Source organism: Grus americana, chromosome 19 (assembly GCF_028858705.1).
Source record: "Grus americana isolate bGruAme1 chromosome 19, bGruAme1.mat, whole genome shotgun sequence".
Lineage (NCBI taxonomy): Eukaryota > Metazoa > Chordata > Aves > Gruiformes > Gruidae > Grus > Grus americana.
In genome coordinates, this window is record NC_072870.1 from 5,173,747 (window position 1) to 5,192,298 (window position 18,552).

At 65.4% G+C, this 18,552-nt stretch overlaps 2 protein-coding genes across 2 annotated transcripts; both read left to right on the forward strand.

The window, feature by feature from the left end:
• The first annotated feature begins 239 nt into the window (after positions 1 to 239).
• Positions 240 to 14,397, forward strand: BLTP2 (bridge-like lipid transfer protein family member 2). Its single transcript, XM_054847742.1, has 39 exons — positions 240 to 330; positions 1,174 to 1,303; positions 1,580 to 1,626; positions 1,899 to 2,061; positions 2,142 to 2,260; positions 2,644 to 2,704; positions 2,914 to 3,109; positions 3,273 to 3,396; positions 3,737 to 3,861; positions 3,947 to 4,014; positions 4,109 to 4,257; positions 4,512 to 4,630; positions 4,889 to 5,052; positions 5,194 to 5,458; positions 5,580 to 5,785; positions 5,951 to 7,046; positions 7,288 to 7,479; positions 7,573 to 7,775; positions 7,855 to 7,973; positions 8,048 to 8,268; positions 8,403 to 8,593; positions 8,681 to 8,780; positions 8,849 to 9,051; positions 9,386 to 9,680; positions 9,808 to 9,965; positions 10,086 to 10,292; positions 10,383 to 10,482; positions 10,678 to 10,860; positions 11,154 to 11,275; positions 11,354 to 11,509; positions 11,606 to 11,727; positions 11,812 to 11,992; positions 12,072 to 12,158; positions 12,262 to 12,372; positions 12,461 to 12,596; positions 12,828 to 12,952; positions 13,293 to 13,394; positions 13,500 to 13,634; positions 13,842 to 14,397. Exons 1-39 carry the CDS (start codon positions 260 to 262, stop codon positions 14,022 to 14,024), a joined length of 6,735 nt encoding a protein of 2,244 aa, XP_054703717.1. The 5' UTR covers positions 240 to 259; the 3' UTR covers positions 14,025 to 14,397.
• Positions 14,398 to 14,928: 531 nt separating this feature from the next.
• On the forward strand, positions 14,929 to 18,552 carry RSKR (ribosomal protein S6 kinase related). The gene is made up of 12 exons (XM_054847696.1): positions 14,929 to 15,029; positions 15,132 to 15,329; positions 15,954 to 16,037; positions 16,118 to 16,186; positions 16,356 to 16,425; positions 17,161 to 17,268; positions 17,441 to 17,481; positions 17,582 to 17,609; positions 17,716 to 17,805; positions 17,877 to 17,965; positions 18,038 to 18,148; positions 18,241 to 18,552. Exons 1-12 carry the CDS (start codon positions 14,973 to 14,975, stop codon positions 18,460 to 18,462), a joined length of 1,167 nt encoding a protein of 388 aa, XP_054703671.1. The 5' UTR covers positions 14,929 to 14,972; the 3' UTR covers positions 18,463 to 18,552.

Below are 18,552 nucleotides of genomic sequence, written 5' to 3' on the forward strand. Positions count from 1 at the left end.
GCGGGGCTGGGGGGCGGACCCGGTGCCCCCCCCCCCCCCCACCACCGCCGCCGCCATATCCCGGTGCCGGCCCCGGCGGGGCGCTGCGGCTGCCGCTCACTCCGGGAAAGCGCCGCTCGGCCCCGCCGGCCCGGCCCGGCCCCGCCCCTCCCCTCCCAGCGGCCACTCCGGGTGCGCGGGCGGTCGGCCCCACGGACGGCGGCGGCGGTGCCGGGGCAGGGGTGGGGAGGGGGGGGACACACCGGGGCCGGGGGCCGCCATGCCGCCGCCGCTGCCCGCCGTGCTGCTCGGCCTCGTCGTCGTCGCGCTGCTCGCCGGGCTGCTGGCGCGGTCAGGGCCTGGGGGGGGGCACGGGGGTTCAGGAGGGGGGACAGGGCTGGGGGGGGGGTGCGCAGGGGTCATGGGGGGGCCCACGGGGCTGGCAGTGGGGTGACAGGGGTGTAGGGAGGGGGCGCAGGGGTTCGGGGGGGTGTCAGGGCTGGGAGAGGATCTGCTGGGGTGGGGGGGAGCTCGCAAAGGTCAATCGGGGGCCCACGGGGCTGGCTGGGGGGTGTCGGGGGGGTTTGGGGGCCCGCAGGGGTTTTGGAGGGGGGTGACAGGGGTGGAGGGGGGCCATGGGGGGCCCACGGAGTTGTGTGGGGGCTGCCGGGGGTGTGGGGGGGACCCATGGGGCTGGGGATGAGGTGTCAGGGCTCTGGGAGGGGTCAGCAGGGGGTTCAGGGGGACAAAGAGGGGTTGTGGGGAGTGTCAGGAGTTTGGGGTGGCTCACAGGGCTGGGGGAGAGGTGTTGGGGTGTGGGAGGGGCCTGCAGCGGTTTGGGGGGGTCCCAGGGCTGTGGGGAGCGGTGTGTAGTGCATGGGGGGGCTGTGGGGGCTTGGGGGGGCCCATAGGGCTGGGTGGGAGGGTGTCGGGGGCTTGGGGGCTTACAGGAGTCCCAGGGTGGGCAGGGGGTGTCAGGGGGGTGTTGGGGGTCTAAGGGGGCCCTCAGGGCTGGGGGCGGGGGTGACCCTGCAGGGTCTCTACCCCAGCTTGGGGCACCCATGGTGACAGGGCTCTGCCCAGGGACCCTCCATCCAGCCGTGAGTGCTGGAGCTGGTGCTTGAAGGGAAAGAGGGTCCCCGGCCCCCAGGCCCAGTGTGGAGGCTGACCCTGGCTTTCCGCCTGTCCCCGCAGGTGGCTGGTGTGTCACCTGGCTGTCACCTGGTGCCGGCAGAAGCTTAACGCGGAGCTGAAGATCGGCTCCTTTGGCTTCTTCTGGGCCCAGAACATCAGCCTCAAGTTCCAGCAGGAGCAGCAGACTGTGGTGGGTACCTGGGTGAGGGGTGGTCACAGGCAAACGAGGGCAGGCAGGACACTGCAGTCACTTCCAGCTTGGCAGCAAATCCCTGCAGCCAAGCTCCTGTTGCGCAGGCCCATAGCTGCTGCCAGGCCCCTTCTCCCACAGCCAAACTTGGGGGTTTTGGATGCTCCCCAATTCTTCCCGCATGATGCCAGGCATTGGGAGCGGAGCAGGAATGTCAGGGTGACATCAGGCAGAATCAAGTTGGTTTTTCTCTGACCTACCTGTGCATCCTTGCAGGAGATTGACGACGTTTGGATCTCTAGTAAACTGAGCCGGGAGCTGCCGTACGTACCCCCACCCCAGCTCCCTTTGGGGGGTCTGGCTCATCCCTGGCGCAGACTGTGGTTCTGCTGCCTTTACACCTTCCTGCAGTGCCTGTTTCCCCGTGGTCTGCTCTGTGTGGGTGTGAAGGACCCTTCTTCTGGGTGGCAGTGTCTTGCGGATGTTCTTGTGCCGGCCCTGCGTGTCCCCAGGGTGGTGGGGGCATCCCTGGCGATGGGGCCGGGTGTGCCATGTGCAAGCTCTGGTAAGAATTGCCCAGGCTATTCTTCCGCAGGCGCTACTTTGAGCTGTGTTTTGGCGAGGTGCGAATCCGCACAGATCTCCAGAAGGGCCCTGGGTTCCAGCCATCCATCCCGGAGGCTCCCAGAGAAGCTGATGGAAGTGAAAGCAGAACAGACCTGACTCTTAAACCCTCCCTGCTGAGGCTCCTTAGCCAGGTGAGACAGTGGCTCGGTGAGAGGCTATTGTGGGCTGCGCTGCTGTCAGACGTCCCTCATGGTAGCACCTTCCCTCCCAGCTCTTTTCCATCCACATGGACTCCATCAACATCATCGTTCTGCACGTGGCCACCTCAGAGTCTCTCTGGCACATCCAGGCCAGCAAGACCCGTCTCCTCCTGAATGGCAACGGCAGGAGGTAATGCTGTGCTCGTGTCCTGCTCTGCTCCCCACGCCCAGTCCCGGGTCCCAGGGGGCAGGGAGGCTCCTCCGACCCGACCAAGGCTCCCTGGTGTCTCACCTCACCCCGTCCCACTCAGCAGCATCCCATGTCACCTGCGATGTGACACATTAACCTTCTCCGAGGCTGACCCGGTCCCTCTTTCCTTCATGGGCAGCTTGAGTGGTGTGTGCTCCAAATTATGAGTTGCTGCTCTGTGCACGGAGTTAGGGCGTGCTCTGCTTTTGGGAGGACTTGGAGCAGGGACCTGGCATCCCTGTGTCCCACAGAAAAGGGAGAGCAGGGGCTTGGTTCAGAGACAGCAGCGTCCGCAGCCTCCATCTATTCTCTGCTCTCCCCAGCCTGACCTGCGAGGTGAGCCTGACAAAGGTGAACAGCAAAGTGCTCCGGAGCAGCCAGCTGGTGAGTGCCGGGGAAGGGAGAAATTCAGCACTTCGGGCCTGGGCACTGGCTCTCTGGGACACCCTGAGGACCTGTTCCAGCCCGTCCCTCAGGCTGTGCGACGCGGCAAGGCTCTGGGCTCCACACTGTGCCCAGCGCTTTGCCTGCAGCATCCGTTGGCGGGGAGGTGGGTGACTCCCTGTGCGCTCCCTGCCCATGTCCCCACGCAGGATGACACCTGCCTGGCGGAGCTGGCCCTGGCACTCTCCCTCTCGCTGGAGATCAGCAAGCAGCAGCTGGTGGGCGTCAGGCTGCGCGTCCGGACCCTGCAGGCAGAGCTGCACGAAGGGCTTTTCTGCAGCCCACTGCTGCACCATGTCACTGCCGGGGCCCAGCGCAGCACCGCAGGGGAACAGCCCAGTGCAGGTCAGGGACAGGGATGGGGACAAGCCCTGGGCAGGGCAGGGGCTGGCAGTCCCCACGCTTGCACTGCAGCCGGAGGGATTTGGCTGTGCTATCACTGCTGCCCACTGCAGGGAGCGGGGGTCTGGGCAAGAGCCTTTCTGTGACTCTGTGTGTCCTTCTCCAGGGCCGGGGGAGCCCCTGAAGTCCCTGTCTCTGCTGAGCAGGGACACGCTGCAGCTCATCCCCAGGAGGGTGGAGGTGAAGCTGGAGAACACCAGCATGGTGCTGTCTATGAACAGCCAGAAGAGGTAAGGAGGCAGGGGAGGCTGTTCTAGCCTCGATCAGTGCTGGGGACGGGGACTTGGGGATAACTGTGCCATTCCCTGCTCATCCCCTGCTCTGCCAGAGGGAAGGACAGAGCTTGGCCTGGGGCCGGGCTCTTGGGGAAGGAGGAAGGCATGTGAGCCAGTAGGACAGCCCGATGGGATCCTCTGCTGATGGGATGAGAGCGGTGGGCTGGACTGCAGCTGGGCACTGGCTGGAGTCTTTGTCTGTGCCAGCGTGCCAGTCAGCTGAGGATGAGAGACAGGGAGATGGAGGACATGACGGTGCAGTTCCCTTCTGGCAGTGACTCCCTCCTTCTCACAGGCACCTCACCTGGAGCCTGAAGCTGCTGCAGTTCCTATATAAGCGTGAAGAGGAGCAGATCCCACTGCGCAACTTCACGCCCACCTCAGACCTGGACCAAATGAGTGTAGACCTCCAGCTGGAGGGCAAGTAGTCAGGAGGGTGCTCGTGGGACAGGGCTGCTGTCGCTGCCCTCTGCCACCCCTCATTTCTGCTCCTCTCTCTCCCCAGATGGCCTTCTCCTGTCCCAGAGCCGCCAGCGCATCGTGTGCCTCAACTCCCTGCAGACCAGCGTGCAGGTGAGTGAGCTCTGGGCACGCTCCTGTCCCCCTGGGGGTGCTGGTTCGGCTCCTGGCACGAGCTTTTTGCCACCCTGCCCTCTCCCTGTTCTAGGTCACAGCCATTGACCTCTCGGCTGCTGTGCTGCTCAATACCTGCATCATCCACTACCGCCACCAAGAGTTTTCGCACTGGCTGAGCCTGTTGGCGCAGGAATACAGGTGCCGGGCAGCGCCTGTCCCCAGCCAAGGGCACAAGGGAAGGTAAACGGCCTCAGCGCAGCTGCTGGTATCGCAGCTCGTTTCCTCTTGCCTGCCACGCTCTGGCAGGGTGCCCGGGCACCCAGCACCTTCTCTGCCTTGTGCACAGCCTGTGGGATGGGGAGGCTGGTGCGGAGGGTGGCAGGCGATTGAGGGGGGGCCCCCTGCGGAGAGGGCATCCCTCTGGGCCTGCTCCCTGCCGGGCTCCGTGGCATGCAGCACCCCAGTAACAGCCCGTCTCTGCTTGTCCCGTGCAGGAGCTATCCCCAAATCATAGCACCCATCATCCTGTGTGCCTCGCTGTCCAACGTCAATGTGTCGGTGCAGCTGGGGGACACGCCACCCTTCGCCTTGGGCTTCAACTCCATCTCTGCAGGTACGGGCTGGCGGCTGGCCCTGGGGTGGCTGCTGGGCTCTTCCTGGGGGTCGGTGGCTCTGCCAGAGTCACCAGGATGGTCGGTGTCCTGGGCCTGCAGCATGGGAACGGAGAGGGCCCTGCTGTCTTTGTGCTTGCTCGTGTCTGTGTCTGGCTGTGGACCCCTGCCTGGTTGTATTCAGGTTGCCCCTGTTCGGGGGCAGCTGAGCAGGCAGCAGCGAGCCCTGCCCGCACTCAGCCCCTCCTCTCTGCCTGCAGACTACCAGCACCTGCGGCCACAGAGTGTGCACCAGCGAGTGGTGCTGGCCGTAGACCACCTCTGCTGGCGCGTGGGCAACGACTCGCACATCCAGCGTGCCCCACATCCCCCCAACATGCACGTGTGGGGAGAAGCCCTCATCCTTGATTCCTTCAACCTGCAGGTAAGTGGCGAGCCAAGGGCACGAGGTGGGGGCTCTTGGGGGTTAGCTACCTGTCTGCGACCCCATGTGGGTGGCACAGGGACGCGTGGTGGCATGGGGACATCCTGCACCCTGAGAGCAATCGTCCTGCTTGTTCTGCAGGGCAGCTACAACCAGCCCCTGGGCATGTCCAGCACCCAGTCGGACACACTCTTCCTGGACTGCACCATCCGGGGGTTGCAAGTGGAGTCATCGGACACCTGCACCGAGTGCCTGGCCAGGGTCCTGCCCCTGTTCTGCCCGCAGCCCAGTGGAGCTGAGCTTGCCAAGCAGCCGCCCTCTGCCTCAAGCGAGCCCTGGGGGCTGCTCTGGAAGGTGGATCTGAAGGTGGAGGATGTGAACCTTTTCACACTCTCAGCCCTGGTGGGTAAGTAGCATCCAGGCTGATCCCAGACGGCTGTCCTGGAACAGCCCCTGTGGTCAGAGGAACCTGGCATGTCGTGGCGTGCCTCCTCCACGCTGCCAGCGCTGCTGTGCCATCTCTCTAGGTGCCCTGGAGCTGCGGCTGGACACGCTGACCGTCCTGGGGAGCGCCGAGAGCTGCACAGTCAGCGTCCAGGGCATGGTGCTGGCCTTGGTGAAGAGCATCACGGAGAAGATGCAGCCGTGCTGCAAAGCTCCTGCCATCCCCAACCCGATGGCCAACCTCTCCATGCTCTCTGTCACCTACCACAGCAGCATCCGCTCCCTGGAGGTTGGTGTGGGCCTTGGGGCTCTGCTTTATCTGGTACTGGTGGGATTGGGATGGATGAGGCAGGGGGAGGATTGTTTGGCACCAAAAGGTGCTGAAGAGGAGAATGGGGCCGTGCTGTGCTGGACCCAGCAGTGATTTGGTGCCTGCTCGCTCTCTCTGCTGTAGGTGCAGTGCGGCGAGGGGCTGGCGGTGCTGTGGAGCCCGCCTGACCACATGCACTTGTACCATCACACCCTGGCCACCCTGCAGTGCCACGAAGCCTTGCGGAGCGCCCTCGGCCACAGGACGCCTCATTCCCTGCCCCCAGAGAGCCCAGCATCCCACCTTCCCACCCCTACTGAGACACTGGGGCCCCTCCAGCCAGACGGAACCCCCCCAAAAAGACTCCTGTCCCTGTCACTGGAGCTGAGCTCTGCCAAGCTCACAGCCTTTGTCTCTGAAGCCAACTACATCAGCCTGGCTGCCGAAAGGACCTCCGTGAGCTGGCATGGCGGTGCCCTGCATGGTTATTGCCCCGAGCTGGCTGCCGGCTTTGACGGACACAGCATCTTCAGCTTCAAGGAGGTGGAGGTGAAGCTGCTGCCAGAGCTGGAGGAGGTCATCTTGCACCGCTGCGCCTTCCCCACCCTGCGCACCCTCCGCAACCGCGGCTGGGCCTTCTCCTTTGCCAGTGTGACCATCGAGTTCCCCTACCAGTACGACTTCTCCCGCACGCTGGATGCTGCTGTGGGCGTGCAGAAGTGGCTGAAAGGTCTGCACCAGCGTGGGCGCCCCGCCAGCACAGCACTGCCCCCCGACCTCCTCCTCAAAGTGACGCACTTCTCCTGGGTCTTCCTGGATGATGTCTTCGAGGTCAAGTTACGAGACAACTACGAGCTGATGAAGGACGAGAGCAAGGAGAGCGCCAAGCGGTTGCAGCTGCTGGACGCCAAGGTGGCCGCCCTGCGCAAGCAGCATGGCGAGCTGCTGCCTGCCCGCAAAATCGAGGAGCTTTATGCCTCACTGGAGAAGAAGAACATCGAGATCTACATCCAGCGCTCACGGCGCCTCTATGCCAACACGCCCATGCGGAGGGCCCTCCTCACCTGGACCCTGGCCCACCTGGAGCTGGTGGCCATGGCCGATGAGTCCTTCCACGGCACGGAGCGCGTGTTGGAGCAGATGAGGGACCTGGATGGCGTCAGCCCATTCCCCCCTGAGGGTCTGGAGATGGTCACCCAGTGGTGCCGCATGATGAAGGGCAGAGTTGGCAGCTTCTTTGGTGAGTTGCTTCGCGTGAGGGTGCCCTTGGAGGGCAGCACGGTGGCTGCGTGGCCTGGGCTCCCAGGACAGGGACCTGCTGGCACCATGTAACCAAGCAGGGGAAATGATTTTTGGAGGTTCAGGGAGCGGAAAGGGAGCAGAGATGTGACAGGACAGCAGCTCCTGCCATGGCCCAGAGTGAGGGACCGGGGCAGTGTCCCTTTGCTGCCCCATCTCTCAGCCCATCCTCTGCCCCACAGTGCGGATCCGCGACTACCCTCGTTACCTCTTTGAGATCCGGAACTGGCAGCTCTCGGGACGGCTGATCGGAGCCGAGCAGTGCGGCCAGGCCTGCTCCCGGCGCCGCCAAGTCCTGAAGCTGGGGCTGCCCTGGGGGGACGCAACGGTGGAGAGGAACATGCCGCCCTTGAAGTTCTACCATGACTTCCACTGTAAGAGCTGGAGGGACAGGGGAGCTCCGTACTGGGGTGGGGACAGGGCTGCGTGGGACATGCAAAGGGCTGAGCCAACCTCTCTGTCCCCAGCTGAGATCTCCCAGTACACCATCGTGTGGGGGCCCTGCTGGGACCCAGCCTGGACCCTGATCGGCCAGTGCGTAGATCTCCTCACCAAGCCCTCAGATGACCCCAGCGCCCCATTGCCCTGGTGGGACAAGAGCCGCCTTCTCTTCCACGGGGACTGGCACATGGACATCGAACAGGCCAACCTGCACCAGCTGGCCACCGAGGTGGGTGCCGCCGGGGTAGGGAGCGGAGTGTGGTGTGGGGCCAGCTCACATCTGCCTCTCCGCACCCTTGTCCTTGCAGGACCCCTACAACACCACGGAGAATATGCACTGGGAGTGGAGTCACCTCTCCTTCCACTGGAAGCCTGGGCAGTTCGTCTTCAAGGGCAACCTAGACATCAACGTCCGGACAGCCTCCAAGTGAGCGTGGGCCCGGGAGCGCAGGGGCTGCCACCGGTGCCGGGTGGGTAACTGGGGTCTCTTTCTCCATCCAGGTACGACGACTGCTGCTTCCTGCACCTGCCTGACCTGTGCATGACGCTGGACCTGCAGTGGTTGTGCCACGGGAACCCCCATGACCACCATGGCGTGGTGCTGCGCTCCCCCGAGTTCCTGCCTGAGGTGCCGGTGGGGCAGCAGTACGATTCCTACCGTGCCTTCCGCTCCGAGAACCTCAACCTCTCCATCCGGATGGACCTGACGCGGCCCAGTGAGGGTGGGTGACAGCACCCTGGGGATCCCTTGGGGATGGGGCAGGGCATGCTGGTTTTAGCGATCCTTATCTGTCCTGGGTTGGGTGCTGCTGTGTCCCTGCCCCGCAGTGCTGGCTGACAGTGGGTGTATTCTCAGAGCACTCCCAGCCCCGGATCCTGCTCTACAGCAGCACCCTCCGCTGGATGCAGAACTTCTGGGCCACGTGGACCAGCGTGACGCGTCCCATCTGCCGCGGGAAGCTCTTCAACAACATGAAACCCAGCAAGAAGAAGCTGGGGCAGCATTACAAACAGCTGTCTTATACTGCGCTCTTCCCCCGGCTGCAGGCAAGTCCTGGGGGTGGGGGTCTCGTGTTACATCTCCCCGTTCTGCCTCCGCTGGGCTCTCAGCCGCTGCTGTCTGCTCCCTCACAGGTGCATTACTGGGCCTCCTTTGCCCAGCAGCGTGGGATCCAGGTGGAGTGCTGCCAGGGGCACATCTTCACTCGTGGCACCCAGCGGCTCATCCCACAAGGTGAGCGGAGGCCCTGCCGGCAGCGCTTCGGGGCAGGGCCCCGGCTGACCTCTCTCCCTGTCCCCCAGCCGGCACGGTGATGCGACGCCTCATTTCGGAGTGGAGCATCACGCAGATGGTGAGCGACCTGAGCCAGGTCACCGTGCACCTCATGGCCTCCACTTGTGACGAGAATGCCGACCACCGGCTCGATACCCTGGTGAAGAAAACCCATCTGCTGAGCCTGTCCTCCCTTACCTACCAGCGGCACAGCAACCGCACAGCTGAGGAGGTACCACCGCAAACACGGGGCACAGCAGGTGTAACCCAGCCTGCACTCGCCTGACGGCATCCACCTGGGACAAGGAGACCTTGGTCTCTGGGTGCAAATGGGGAGGGATTTGGCTGGAGAGGAGACAGACCTGCAGGGCCTCTCATCTCCTGAGCACCTGGCCAAAGGGACATCTCGTCCCAGCCAGAGCATCCCTGGTATGGGTCCCTGCTGAGGGCACTGGGGTGGTCCCTCGGACTCTGGAGGGGACTGGCGGGGCTCCTGCCCCCCATGTGTGAGGCACAGGGGCTGGGGGTGGCTCTGCCGTGCTGAGGCTTTGACCCTCTGTGCCCAGGAGCTGCACCTGCGGGATGGGGACGATGGTTTCCACACGCACCAGCTGCACTTGGTGGACCTGCGAGCATCCTGGACCACCACCAACCGGGACATCGCCTTCGGCCTCTACGACGGCTACAAGAAAGCGGCTGTGCTCAAGCGCAACCTGTCCACTGAGGCCCTGAAGGGGCTGAAGATCGACACGCAGCTGCAAGCCAAGAAGCTGAAGCGGGGCCCGCTGTCTGCTCACTCCGTCCCTGCCAGAGTGACCGCTCCCATCACCAGTGGCCGTCCTGAGAGAGCCTCCTCGGGGGGTGAGCACGGCAGGGAGGGGAGCAAGGGGAAACCCACACCCAGCAACGTGCCTGCTAGCCCAAAGCCATGCCTGCCTTCATCCAGCCCCCCCCCGCAGCCTCGCACTGACCCTTTCTCTTTCCCCAGGGGCCTACATGCTGCAGAAGCTCATTGAGGAGACGGACAAATTCGTAGTCTTCACGGAGGAGGAGTCGGGGGCTAGCGAGCAGCTGTGCGGCATCGCCGCCTGCCAAACCGATGACATCTACAACCGCAACTGCCTCATCGAGCTGGTCAACTGCCAGGTACCTGCCCTCGGCCAGCCTGCCTGTCCCCACGCTTTCCGCTCCCCGCGGCCTTGCTGTGAGGGGCCCTGCCTGGCCCAGAAGGGCTTGTCTGACCCCCAGGGTCTCTCCCCCCCGCAGATGGTGCTGCGTGGCGCAGAGACGGAGGGCTGCGTGATCGTGTCCGCCGCAAAGGCCCAGCTGCTGCAGTGCCAACACCATCCCGCCTGGTATGGGGACACGCTGAAGCAGAAGACGTCCTGGACGTGCTTGCTGGATGGTATGCAGTACTTTGCCACGACGGAGAGCGGCCCCACTGAAAGGGAGCACGGGCAGCTCTGGCTGGAGGTGAGCGATGGGTGAGCTGTGCAGGCAGCGCTGCCGGTACTCTGGGCAGGGACAGCAGGGACACCACAAGGTGCCTCCTTGTGTCCCCAGGTGAAAAATATTGAGGAGCATCGTCAGCGGAGCCTGGACTCAGTGCAGGAGCTGATGGAGAGTGGGCAGGCAGTGGGAGGCATGGTCAGCACCACCACAGGTACTGCCCGCAGAGCTGGCTGCATTGCCTTCCCCAAAACCACTCATGTGTGACCCCAAGGCTGGTGAAGCTGAGAGCGCCTGGCCTGTCCCCGGATGGCTCCAGGAGGTGGCTGATGCTCTGAGCCCTGCATTGTGGGCTCCCCAACATGCTGTGACACAGCGCTCTGACCGTGGTCCCCCTGCCTGTCCCCAGACTGGAACCAGCCCTCAGAAGCCCAGCAGACTCAGCAAGTGCAGAGGATCATCTCTCGCTGCAGCTGCCGCATGTACTATATCAGCTACAGCCACGACATCGACCCCGAGCTGGCCACGCAGATAAAGCCCCCTGAGACTCCGGCCAACCAGGAGAAGGAGGACCTGCTGAAGAAGCAGGAGGGTGGGTACATCCAGGCACTGTGTCTCGGGGGGCAGAACTCTGGGCTGACCTGCAGGTGCCGGCTAAGTCCAGGGATGGCCTGTCTTGTCCCTGCCGAGATCAGAGGGGTGCATACGGGCAGGGTCCCCAGCCACGTGGCAGTGCACCAGATGATGCTGGACATGCTGTGTCCGCTGGAGCCAGCGTAACCACCTTGGCTCATTCCCCATCCCTCTCTACCTCTGGGTGGCCCCACAAGTATCCCGTTTCTGGCTGTGCTGAGGCCCCAATGTGTCCTTTGTGTGTTCCTGCAGGAGCTGTGGATACGTTCACACTAATCCACCATGACCTGGAGATCTCCACCAACCCTGCGCAGTATGCCATGATCCTTGACATAGTCAACAACTTGCTGCTGCATGTGGAGCCCAAACGCAAGGTACCCACGAGGCTTCAGGTCACCGTGTCACTCGCTGCACCCAGGGCAATCCTAACCTTCCCCTATCCCTATGTCCAGGAGCACAGCGAGAAGAAACAACGGGTGCGCTTCCAGCTGGAAATCTCCAGCAACCCTGAGGAGCAGCGCAGCAGTATCCTACACCTGCAAGAGGCCGTGAGGCAGCACGTCGCCCAGATCCGGCAGTTGGAGAAGCAGATGTACTCCAATGTGAAGGTGAGCCTGTGTCCTGGCAGAGCCTGGCTCCCCGGGGTCCCTGCTCCGGGGTCCCTGCTCCGGGGCAGAGGGTGCTGAGGGGTGTCTATCCTTCAGTCCCTGCAGGATGACAGCAAAAACGAGAGCCTGCTTGACCTCAACCACAGGCTGCAGCAGCAGCTGAGCCAGGAGAAAGCTGACCTGCAGCTGGAGAGCGAAGAGCTGAACATACTGATCAGGTAGGGGACATCTCTGGCTTCCCCAGCGTTGTGTCCCCCTTACTCCAGGGCTCCCACATCCCAGCACTCCCCTTTCTGCTGCAGGTGCTTCAAGGACTTCCAGCTGCAGCGAGCCAACAAGATGGAGCTGCGAAAGCAGCCGGAAGACGTGAGCGTGGCGCGGCGGACTGAGTTCTACTTCGCCCAGGCGCGCTGGCGCCTGACTGAGGAGGATGGGCAGCTGGGCATAGCCGAGCTGGAGCTCCAGCGCTTCCTCTACAGCAAGGTACTGAGCCGGCCGGCAGCACCCGCAGCCCCTGAGCCGGGGTCCAGAACATGCGGGACTGACGGGTCTGCATGTGCAGGTCAACAAGTCTGATGACACGGCCGAGCATCTGCTGGAACTGGGCTGGGTCACGATGAACAATCTCCTGCCCAACGCTGTGTACAAGGCAAGTGGCAGCCTGGGGGAGCAGCACTGGTCCCTGGGGACCCACCGGTGGCCTGGCCAGGGTGGCCTGTCCTCACCCTGGCCGCCTGTCCTCTTCCCTGCAGGTGGTGCTGCGTCCCCAGAGCTCCTGCCAGTCCGGCCGGCAGCTGGCACTCAGGATTTTCAGCAAGGTCCGGCCGCCCGTGGGAGGCATCTCCATCAAGGAGCACTTTGAGGTGCCAGGGCCGGGCTGGGAGGTCGCAGGGTCCCCGTGGGGCACGGGCAGTGTGTGCCTGGCTCTGACGTGTGCTTCTGTCCCTGCAGGTGAACGTGGTACCCCTCACCATCCAGCTCACCCACCAGTTCTTCCACAGGATGATGGGTTTCTTCTTCCCTGGCCGCAACGTGGAGGAGGAGGAGGTGGGGGATGAGGAAGACAAGTCCAAGCTGGTGACGACAGGTGAGAGGTTCATGGTCTCCTTCCTCCCTGGTGCCTGAGCGATGTTCTCAAGTGGCTCTGGCTGTGTGTCCAGGATATGTTTGTGGGCAGCTGCTGGCAGGCTACACAGCGAGGAACAGGGATTTGTGGTCTCCCCTGCGGGCAGGGAGACGTTGGGGATAGTGGCAAAGCTGGGAGGGGTCTGGGTGACGGCTGACCCCCAGCCACCACCTCCCACCCTGTTTGTCCCAGGAATCCCCGTGGTGAAGCCACGGCAGCTGATTGTGGCCGATGACTCACTGGGCCCAGGGAAGGGAGTCGCTCAGGGACTGAACCGGACGTCAGGGGTCAGAAGATCATTTCGAAAAGCACCCGAGGTACCTGCTGCTGCCTTGAGGGGGGAATGTGGGAGTGCCCTGCTGTGGAGCCAGTCTGTTTTCCCTCGGCTGCAGGGCTGGGCAGCCATGTCCTCCCCCACTTGCCTGTCCATTTTCTCCTGTTCCCTCCCACCATGAGGATTTGCATCCTTTACAACCAAGCACCTGCACGCTTGATTTGTTCCCTGCAGCATCTCATTTTCTTAACACCATGCCAGAGCAGCTCTCACCTCTTCTCCCCGGTGAAGCAATGCCATGGCCTAGTGCCTGGCTGTCCCTTCCCTGCTGGTTCCTGGCTATGTCCCCTCTCCTTCCCTTCTGCTCATGGCTCTGTCCCCAGCATCCCGTGGATGACATCGACAAGATGAAGGAGCGTGCGGCCATGAACAACTCCTTCATCTATATCAAGATCCCACAGGTCCCACTCTGCGTCAGCTACAAGGTGTGGGGCTGGCGGGACGGGGTGTGCCGGGGAGGGGGCACAGCATCTCTGGCTGGGGGTGACCTGGGACATTGTCCCACGCTGCCTGCCACCCCTGTCACCCAGGGCGAGAAGAACAGTGTGGATTGGGGCGACCTGAACCTGGTGCTGCCGTGCCTGGAGTACCACAACAACACGTGGACGTGGCTGGACTTCGCCATGGCGGTGAAGAGGGACAGCCGCAAAGCCTTGGTGGCACAGGTGGGACCCCATCCCGCGGTGCCTCCTTCCCGCTTGCAGGGAGGGTGCCGGAGCTGCTCTGCCCAGGATGGAGGCAGTAACCCCACAGCAGGCAGCGCGTTCTCCGGAGCGGGAAGCAGCCAGTCTGGCTCAGCAGCTTGGGCTCTCACCCGCATTGAGGGGCCTGGGTGCGGTTGTGGGGTGCTGAGCCCCCTAATTTACGGGCAGGTGATCAAAGAGAAGCTACGCCTGAAGCCAGCAGCGGGCGCGGAGGCCCGGGGGAAGCTGGAGAACAAATCGGACGGGACCATCCAGCAGCAGGAGGAAGATGAGAAGGCACGTCTGCTCATCGGGCTGAGCGTGGGTGAGAAGAACCCCAGCAAGAAGTCGATCTTCGGCAGGCGCAAATGACAGCAGCACCCGGCAGGCCGGGAAGGGACTGGGGTGCCCCAGGCTCCCCACTCCGGAGGGGCACCCCTGTGGCAGGGGGGGCCACGCTGCTCGGCGCAGCGATGTCCAAGGCGGGGGTTAGCCGTGCGCAGGCCCTCGGCAGCCCTGTCGCTGTGGGGCAGGGGCGCAGCAGCACGGGGATGTGTGGCGCAATGTGCTCCGGGGCCGCTTTGTGGGGCGCAGCCCCCCGTGCCAAGGGCTCCTGTGAGCTTCCCCCCTCCCTGCTGTGCGGGTGCTGGGCCCAGCCCCAGGGCCTGGTGAAGCAGCAGGATCGCTCCAGGCTGGGAGAAAGGGGAACGGGAGAGAGTTTCAATAAAGAGTTTTTAATTTGGAACAGCCTTGGTCTGGTGGGTCGTTTCTCCCCCCGCGCCGGTTCGTGCTGCAGTGCTGGGCTCAGCGTTTTCCCCCCCTCTCGGCTCAGCAGCACCCCACCGGCTGTGGCTTCACCCCCCCTCACCCTTCCCTGGGGGCACCCGGTTTGGGGGCACGGGGCTCCCTTGCAGTGTCCACCATCACCCTGGGCTGAGCCCTCGCACTCGTCCCTCTCCCGTGGATATGTGCCCATCAGTGCCCAGGGCTGGGCCGGGGCTCGGGGGGGCTGCAGGTACCCCACCGGCTGCCCCGGGGCAGGGGAGCTGTGGCAAGTGGGGTGCAAAGGGAGGATGAGTGGTTGAAGGGGGAACCCCAAAATGTGCAAGGGGGTCCCAGAGGGTGTGCCCCGCCCAGAAGGGGGGGGAATCAGTCACGGGTGGGTGTCCTGGGGTGCGCTCCCGGTGCAAAGGGGCAGCCCCGGTCCCGGGGCGGGGGGTGGTCGCACCCGAGCGGGGCGGGGCGGGGCGGGGCGGCGGGGTTATGTAAGGCGGTGGATTACCGGGGACCGGGCCCGGGGCGCGGCCGGGCGGCGCCGCGATGGGAGCAACGAGCAGCGGCCCCGGGCCGGCCCCGGCCCCGGTGCGGCCCCCCCAGGTGCGTGCGGCGCCAGCGGCCCCGGGGATCCCCCCTGCCCCGGGGTCCCTCCGCCCCGGGGTCCCCCCGCTGACGCTCCCCCCCCCCCCCCCGGTTCCGCAGGGCCGCGCCGTCGGGTCGTGGGTGCGGGCGCTGCTGGGCCGCGCCGGGCCGGTACCGGTACCGGGGTCGGGGCTCGCCCTGGCCCCACGGGGTCCCGCCGAGGAGCCGCCGCTGCCCGGGTGGCCGCTGCCGCAGCTCGTCTCGCTCTTCCTGCCGGAGTTCCCCGTCCGCCCCTCCGCCCGCCAGCAGCAGCTCAAGGTGCCGTCCCGGGGCTCCCACCCTCCTGCTGGGGTCCCGGTGCATCCTAACGGGGTCCCCGACCGTCCTATCGGGGTGCCCGCGTATCCCGACCCAGCAGCCCCGAGCGCCCTAACGGGTCCCCTCGCACCCCGTGTCGGGTCCCTGCACGTCCTACCGGGGTCCCTGCACGTCCTACCGGGGTCCCCCAGCACCCCGTGCATCCTCCCGGGGTCCCCGAGCGTCCTCCCGCGCCATCTGTGCACCCCGTGCCGCCATCCCGGGATCACGGACCGTCTTACCGGCTCTCCTCGCACGCCGTGCCGGGTCCCTGCTCATCCTACCGGCGTCCCCGGCCGTCCCACCGGGTCCCCTTCTACCCCCGCCGGGTCCCGGTGCCCCGTGTCGAGTCTCTGTGTGTCCTACCAGGGTCCCGTGCATCCTGCCAGCATCCACAACCGCCGTGCTGGGGTCCCCGTGTCCCTGTCCCCCGTGTCCCTGTGCCCCATGCTGGGTCCCCGTGTGTCCCCACCGCCTGCCTTGGGTGCCCTGTGCCACCCCACCTCACTCCACGCGGGACCCTGCCTCACCCCAAGCCCATCTCTGTGGGGTGCTCAGGCCCTGAACCACCCCCCCCCCCCCCAGATCCTGGGCTTCGTGGCCAAAGGCTCCTTCGGAACCATCCTCAAGGTGCTGGACTGCGGGCGGGAGAAGGTCTGTGCCGTGAAGGTGGGTGCTGTCCCCAGGGCCCATGGGTGCTCCCACCTACCCCTGGCCACCCCTGATGACCCCTCACCCCCCCCCCCCAGGTCGTGCCCAAAGTGGAGGTGCTGCGCCGCGACACCCTCAAGCAGTGCAAGGAAGAAGTCAGCATCCAGGTTAGGGGGGGTCTAGGGGGGACCCCAGCCCATAGCAGGGGGTCAGGGCAGCCGTGGGGATGGCAGGAGGCCGCTGGGGCTGCGGAGGGAGGGTGGCAGGAGCAAGGTCCCTGGCTCCCCTGGCCCCCCACCCCAGGGGCCGCTCACCCTCTCTGCTTTGTGTCCCCAGAGACAGGTCAGGCACCCGTTTGTCCACGGGCTGGGGGACAGCTGGCAGGGCCAGCGCCACCTCTTCATCAGTGAGTGACCATCTGCCTGCGGGCTCACCCCCCCCCGCCTGAGCACATGTCCCTGCCGCCTGCACACGTGTCCCCGCACACGCGCACGCTCCCCCTGCGCTGCCTGCTGCCCTGCAGGGATCCAGGCACTTGGCTGCCGGTTCCCACCCCGCACCCACTGTGGGGACGGGGACACAGGGATGGGGACGAGCCACAGCGGGGCAGGGGCCAGCATGGGGGTGAACGAGCCCCTTTGCCTGCCTGGCCCCGATGGCCCTGATGGCTGTGCCACCTCAGTGCCCATGTAGTTTGCATGTTCCCAGTGCCTGTGTGACCCCAGGGACCATGCCACTTTGGTACCTGTGTGGCCACGGTGCCTGTGCCACCTTGGAGCTTGTGTGGCCCTGGTCCTTGTGCGTCCCTGGTGCCCACATGGCTCTGGTGCCCATGTCACCGTGGTACATAGCCCCGGTACTTGCATGCTCCTATGCCACCTTAGTCATGCCCACGTCACCTCAGTACGTGGTCCTGGTGCCCATATATGATGCTAGTGCCACCTTGGTGCCAGTGTGGTCCTGGTGCTTGTGCCACCTCGCTGCCCTTATGGCCCTGGTGTCCATGTCACCTTGGTGCACGGCCCCAGTGACCCACCTGGCCCTCCGTGCCCATCCCACCCCGGTGCCTGTGCCCCTCGTGCCAGCGCAGCCCAGCCCCGCGGGGCAGCCCATCGGTAAGGTGCGTCGCCCGTCCCGGCAGTGTGCACCTACTGCAGCACCGGAGACCTGCACGCGCTGTGGCGCGCCGCCGGGCGCTTCACCGAGGCCACCGTCCGCCTGTTCGCTGCCGAGCTGGTGCTGGTGCTGGGTAAGTGGCCTGCCACGCTGAGGACAGCCAGCACCATCCCCACTGGTGGGGACCTGCAGGCAGGGTCAGCCCTCCCAAGGGTGGGCAGCTGCCTGCTGGGTGCTGCAGGGGTGGCAGTGGGCACCATGCTGGGAGGGGACCCGCCACTCTGATGGCTCTGTCTTCTCCCCAGTGTACCTCCATGACCTGGGCATCGTGCACAGAGACGTGAAGGTGGGTGTCAGTGGGGCTGGGGGGACCACAGGATGGGTCGGGGGGGGGTCTCTGAACCTCCTGGCATGGAGAGGCCACCCCAGCACCTGTCTTGTTTCAGATGGAGAACATCCTCCTGGATGAGAGAGGTAAGAGTCTGCTGGCACTGGCGTGGGGACATCCCAGCTGTGGGGATGCCCCTGTCCACGGGGACACCCCATCCACAGGGCCCCCACACAGTGTCTCACCCCACAGGACACCTCAAGCTCACTGACTTTGGGCTCTCCCGGCACCTGCGGTGGGGTGAGCGAGCCCACACCATCTGCGGCACCCTGCAGTACATGGGTAAGGGGGCAGTGGGGGGCTGCAATGGGGGGCATGCCCCCCCCCAGGCACTCACCCCCTCATCCCCACAGCCCCAGAGGTGCTGAGCGGGGGACCCTACAGCCACGCAGCTGACTGGTGGTCCCTGGGAGTCCTGCTCTTTGCCCTGGCGAGCGGGGAGGTGAGGACCGCAGGGTTTGGGGGGGTATGAGGCACCCCATGGAGCCCCTAAATCCACTCCTTGCCCCCCCAGTTCCCCGTGGCGCCAGCGGGGGACCACGTGGCCATGCTGGAGCGCGTCAAACAGAGCAGCTACGAGAGCCCACCCGCGCTCAGCCCCGCTCTGGCCCGGCTGCTCGCCGAGGTAACCCTCCCACCTGGATTTCGGGGCCCCCACTGGCCCCCCAGGCTGGACGCCGGCCTCCCCGCCACTCACCGTCCTCCCTCCGTCCCCAGCTGCTGTGCCACAACCCCCTGCACCGCCTGCGCTACCTCCACCACTTCCAGGGCCACCCCTTCTTCCGCGGGGTGACCTTCGACGCCGACCTGCTGCAGAAGGACCCGGTGGCCGTGGCCGTGGCCCCGCGCCCCCCTGAGCAGCCCCCGCCCGACCCCGCCACCTTCGCCGACTTCGCCTGCGACCTCGCCGCCCCCCCGGGCCGGCCCTGGCCTGGCTGAGCCACCGCGGCCGGGACCCCCGGCATCGCTCAGGGACATCCCCCCCCCCTCCCCCGGCAGCGGGTCGGACCCTGCTGGGCCGGGTCCCCC

Bases quoted from the DNA above. Each gene is read 5' to 3' on its own strand.
- RSKR (XM_054847696.1), top strand. From the start codon at position 14,973: ATGGGAGCAACGAGCAGCGGCCCCGGGCCGGCCCCGGCCCCGGTGCGG. The intron at 17,482-17,581 runs GTGGGTGTCAGT...GTCTTGTTTCAG, and splicing joins TCGTGCACAGAGACGTGAAG to ATGGAGAACATCCTCCTGGA. The intron at 18,149-18,240 runs GTAACCCTCCCA...CTCCGTCCCCAG, and splicing joins TGGCCCGGCTGCTCGCCGAG to CTGCTGTGCCACAACCCCCT.
- BLTP2 (XM_054847742.1), top strand. From the start codon at position 260: ATGCCGCCGCCGCTGCCCGCCGTGCTGCTCGGCCTCGTCGTCGTCGCG. The intron at 3,110-3,272 runs GTCAGGGACAGG...GTCCTTCTCCAG, and splicing joins AGGGGAACAGCCCAGTGCAG to GGCCGGGGGAGCCCCTGAAG. The intron at 7,047-7,287 runs GTGAGTTGCTTC...TCTGCCCCACAG, and splicing joins CAGAGTTGGCAGCTTCTTTG to TGCGGATCCGCGACTACCCT.